The sequence below is a fragment of the Somniosus microcephalus genome, unplaced genomic scaffold (assembly GCF_052327205.1).
Source record: "Somniosus microcephalus isolate GS21.2 unplaced genomic scaffold, FLI_Smic_1.0 scaffold1728, whole genome shotgun sequence".
NCBI classification, from domain to species: Eukaryota; Metazoa; Chordata; class Chondrichthyes; order Squaliformes; family Somniosidae; genus Somniosus; species Somniosus microcephalus.
Window position 1 is genome coordinate 1 of NW_028226915.1, and position 4,360 is coordinate 4,360.

The 4,360-nt window shown below is 39.1% G+C and overlaps 1 protein-coding gene across 2 annotated transcripts; it reads left to right on the forward strand.

Annotated features, from left to right (window-relative positions):
- Positions 1-55: 55 nt before the first annotated feature.
- LOC147080312 (inositol 1,4,5-trisphosphate-gated calcium channel ITPR1-like) lies at positions 56-3,579 on the forward strand. 2 transcript variants are annotated; one of them, XM_085981215.1, is made up of 5 exons: positions 56-1,090; positions 1,260-1,393; positions 1,608-1,647; positions 2,290-2,455; positions 3,275-3,579. In XM_085981215.1, exons 2-5 carry the CDS (start codon positions 1,368-1,370, stop codon positions 3,463-3,465), a joined length of 423 nt encoding a protein of 140 aa, XP_085837341.1. In that variant the 5' UTR covers positions 56-1,090; positions 1,260-1,367; the 3' UTR covers positions 3,466-3,579. The 2 variants fall into 2 exon arrangements, with proteins under 2 accessions (XP_085837341.1, XP_085837339.1); XM_085981213.1 differs by lacking the exon at positions 1,608-1,647 and having other exon boundaries at positions 75-1,090.
- Positions 3,580-4,360: the final 781 nt, after the last annotated feature.

Genomic DNA, 4,360 nt, shown 5'->3' on the forward strand with positions numbered 1-4,360 from the left:
CTCCATTTCAGCCATCAGCACAGTCCCCAGCTATCTTGGATGACTTTTTTACAAGTGTGGGTGGATGAATCTCCACTGTTGTGCCATAAATGCTGGGAAATTGCATGCAAGGTGAACTGGTCATTGTAGCCTCATTTGCAGTGATTTTGCCGGTGAACTGGCAGCTGCCTCTCACACCTTTTGGGTAAAATCTAATTGGGTGTAACAGATCTCCGCTTTGGTTTCTGTTTATCATCCATAACCAATAGGACAATCTACACTCGAGACTCAACGCTGAGTATCATGTGCAAGTATATTATAATGTAGTAAGTGGATAATTAACACTGGTTTCTCCAAGACCCTAGAAGAGAGAGTCCAACGTTGGCTGGAACTTGCGCCTCTATCTTTAAAAGGCCATATTATAAAGGAAGAAGGTGGGAACATTTTAAGGGAATTCCTGATGGAAGCCCAAGTACCATGCTGTAAACTCTAATGGAACACCAATGGTGTGAATGGTGTGCACATTATTATGTTTTAAAGAACTAGATCTAGTTTCTTTGTTATCTTTTTAACAAAAGTTCCGTCAAGAAACCAAGCAAACCTAAATGTTTAAAATATGGCCAAAAATGGAGACAAGATAATGGAGGTGTAAGGTGTCTGATCCTGCCTATCTTGTGCTGTCATTTTCTTTTAAGCCTATGTGTAAGGGTGACCAATGCATTACATCTTGAATCTGTGTAACCATCTGACTGACATCAAGTTACTATGTGAACGTAATATGATGCGTATTATTACATTTGGGTCTTATGACTGTTATTTTCCTCTATTCACCAATGATGATTGAAAAGTCGCTGTATAAGGTGGGGAAACCCAATTTAAACATACACCGGCCTCTTCTCCAGCATTAGAAAACAGGGAAATATACCTCATTCTCTGCAAACAAAACCCTCTATAGAGCACAGATTCTTAAAGCACCCTGACGTCTATTTCTCATTCTGTTGTATTTGCTTAGAAGATGCTGCATCAATGGCAGAAGAGTTCCTGACTGCTGATGTCTGTCGACTGGGAAACGGAGAGAACTGTTCAACACTTTACTCCGTGGAAAGTAACGGTAAGGTGACCTTGGTTTCAAGCCGATATATTCAGGAAGCAGGACGAGGCAACTTGCTTTGGCAAAACGTTGGCTAGCAAGTGCTGCGCTGATGTGCCTGTTAATTATAAGTTAAGTGGCCTTGGTATATATTAAAAATAAACCTGTTGTACAAATTGTTCCCCGTCAGAGTTGCTTTCCGAGAATGAAGAGGACTCGGAGCATACCTGTGAAACCCTGTTGATGTGCATCATTACTGTACTCAGCCACGGACTGCGAAGTGGAGGAGGAGTGGGAGATGTGCTCAGGAAACCTTCCAAAGAGGTATGGAGCTGCTGCTTTATATATTATCTTTAAAACAATAATTTTTGGATACGCATACTGTCCAGCCAATCAGAGGCCAGTGGGCTGAATGCCTGACATTCTAGCTTTAATACGGTCAAGTTTTAGTTGCCAGCGCAATCCACAGGTCAAATACAGGTCAGTCAAATTTTACCAGCATCTAACTTCCATTTGATGTACTTTGCAATTTGTACAGCATCTCTCATCCTCCAAAGAAACAACCTGGCAATGAATCGGTAGGATATAACACAATTATAATGCATCCAGTTGAGCTTGTGTCATTAACCTTTCAGGTATTCAGATCTCACTATTTAACTGTCGTGCAATTTTTTTCCAAATAAATTAAGCTGTTCCTTGTTTTGTGCATATTACAATAATTAATAGTTTGAATCCCCAGTTAAATGATTTGCTTGTATCTATATAGTAATTAAAAATAACATCTGCTTTCACCTGTTCTATGGAAGGCTTACAGATATTTTTAAAGGGTATTTAAAGCACATGTGTGTGCATGGCTTGGCTTGTGTTGAAACTAACTTAGAGAAAACTAGCCCAGTGCTCCAACCCCATGGATGTGTGTTTTGACATTAAATAAAAGTCACATTTTACAACAACAACAACTTGTATTTATATAGCGCCTTTAACATAGCAAAACATCCCAAGGTGCTTCACTGGAGTATTAAAAGACAAAAAATTTGACACCGAGCCACATAAGGAGAAATTAGGGCAGGTGACCAAAAGCTTGGTCAAAGAGAGGTTTTAAGGAGCTGCTTAAAGTTAGTGAACAAACTATTTTATTTTAGTGGGCAAACTATCTTTTGAAGCACTTATTGTCCATTTATAAATGTCTGCATTCATTGGGTGACTATCACATTTCACAGGAACCACTATTTGCTGCTCGTGTGATCTATGACCTTCTCTTCTTCTTCATGGTCATCATCATTGTCCTGAACTTGATCTTTGGTGTCATCATTGACACTTTTGCTGACTTGAGGAGTGAAAAACAGAAGAAGGAAGAAGTTCTGAAAACTACCTGCTTCATATGTGGTTAGTATTCCTGTTTGCTGTAAGTAGATGGGAGAGATGCCTCTGAGAAATGGGGAAAAACAGATAGAGGTCACTGAACCATCTCTTTAGAAAATGTGGTATCCTTGGAAATGTGAAGATTCCAGTAGATTGTTTCAAAATATGTTGTAAAGAATTTCTTCTTTGGGGAAAAAAAAATCCTGTCAAACTTGGATAATCTAGCAAAACATCTCCAAGTGAAGGGAGCTACAAATGGACAGAACCTGACCATTACATAAAGACATGCAAGTTGAATATGTTAGGCTGCCTTGCCAGTGTGGTATTCCTTCACCACCTTCTCATTTAACACTTGTGTTCAGATAAAAAGAAGCAAATGCTGGAAATTGGCAACAAAATGTGAGTCGCCAAATGCTCATATGCTGTTTGATACGGAAGGCTCTGAATAATATATTCAAACAAGAAAAACAATGTTGTGTGATCCAGGTATTGTCGGAACAGATGATGCAGTGTAGTAGGTTCCATAAGTGTAAGAGCAGATGTCACAACATCAAACAGTACGAACAACAGTAAAGGACAGATGAGCGTTGTGTTAAATGAGGCATTTATGGTTTCAGATTATGTGATTATTGCATTCCAAATGATTTGAAATGTCTGGTGTAGTTATGCATTACCTTGGTTGTAAAATCTCCAACACATGTAAATGAATAGACTTCGAATAATGGATTCTCCCCTCAGTCAGAAACATACTGTCTGAATGGTGATGAGCTGCTTCTGTTTACACTTCAGTTCTACACATGTAATTAGTCTCAGGTTTGGTAATTATTAATTTATTGTTTCTAGGCTTGGAAAGGGATAAGTTTGATAACAAGACCGTAACGTTTGAAGAACATATCAAGGAGGAACACAACATGTGGCATTATCTATGCTTTATTGTCTTGGTGAAAGTCAAGGACTCGACTGAATACACTGGGCCAGAGAGCTATGTAGCAGAGATGATCAAGGTCAGTGACAACTCTACTACGCACAGTTAGTTTTCATTTTGAGTGGAATAAATAAATAATATAATGTGTAGCTGTCACCCTGTTAAGTGTCTTGTTGAAGATGAATTCATCGAAAAGGAATAAGATGGACATTGATTTTTTTTTTTTAAATAAGGTACTTGACTGATTTTTATTGAAAGATTTGTTTGTGTGAGTTCGACCTTTCATAGTCACTGTTTGCTCCGGCACACCTTTTCCAGTGACTAGTGCTTTTGGCCTCTGCTGTGGAATCCCAGCAAATTGGCTGAAACCGTCAAGAATGTTTGAGGTGCCAGCCACTGCTCAAACTCCCAAGTTCGAGGGTGAAGTAAATTTTTGAGACCTTAAACAACTAGATGATGCTTTTTTCATTTATGTTTAAAAAACAGTTTTATTTCTCATTCCATTGTGTAGGGATCTCATTTAGAAATTTCTAGAAAATGTGTTTGACAGATCTTGTGTGAAAGGCAAGATGTATGTAATGAAAGCTGATCCAAAGATTACTCTGTACCAAGACATTTGCACCTAGGGCTTACAGATAATGTAGTTGCTTTAAACGTTGGAAGCCCAGGAGACATGAATTGGGGTGTGTATACAGGTGTTTGGCGTCTTCCAGCTGGAATCACTTTCTTTGTCTTGGCTTTACACCTGTGAGGTTGAGAAGTGCTGTTGTAGACAGTTTATTCCCCCTCATTCTTGTAGATTTATTTCACCACTTTGGCCTTCCTTCATTCTTTCAGGAAAGTCTGAGAGCTGGGTTGGTCGGGAATGAAAATAGTGTGGCTCGTTAGTGTAGGTTCCTGGAGGGGTACAGAGGAGGCAGTGTAAGCTAACCAATTAGCCTCCATTATGAATCCTCTCAATTTAACTCCAAGGTTAATTTGCATGGACATATTGAGGCAAGGGC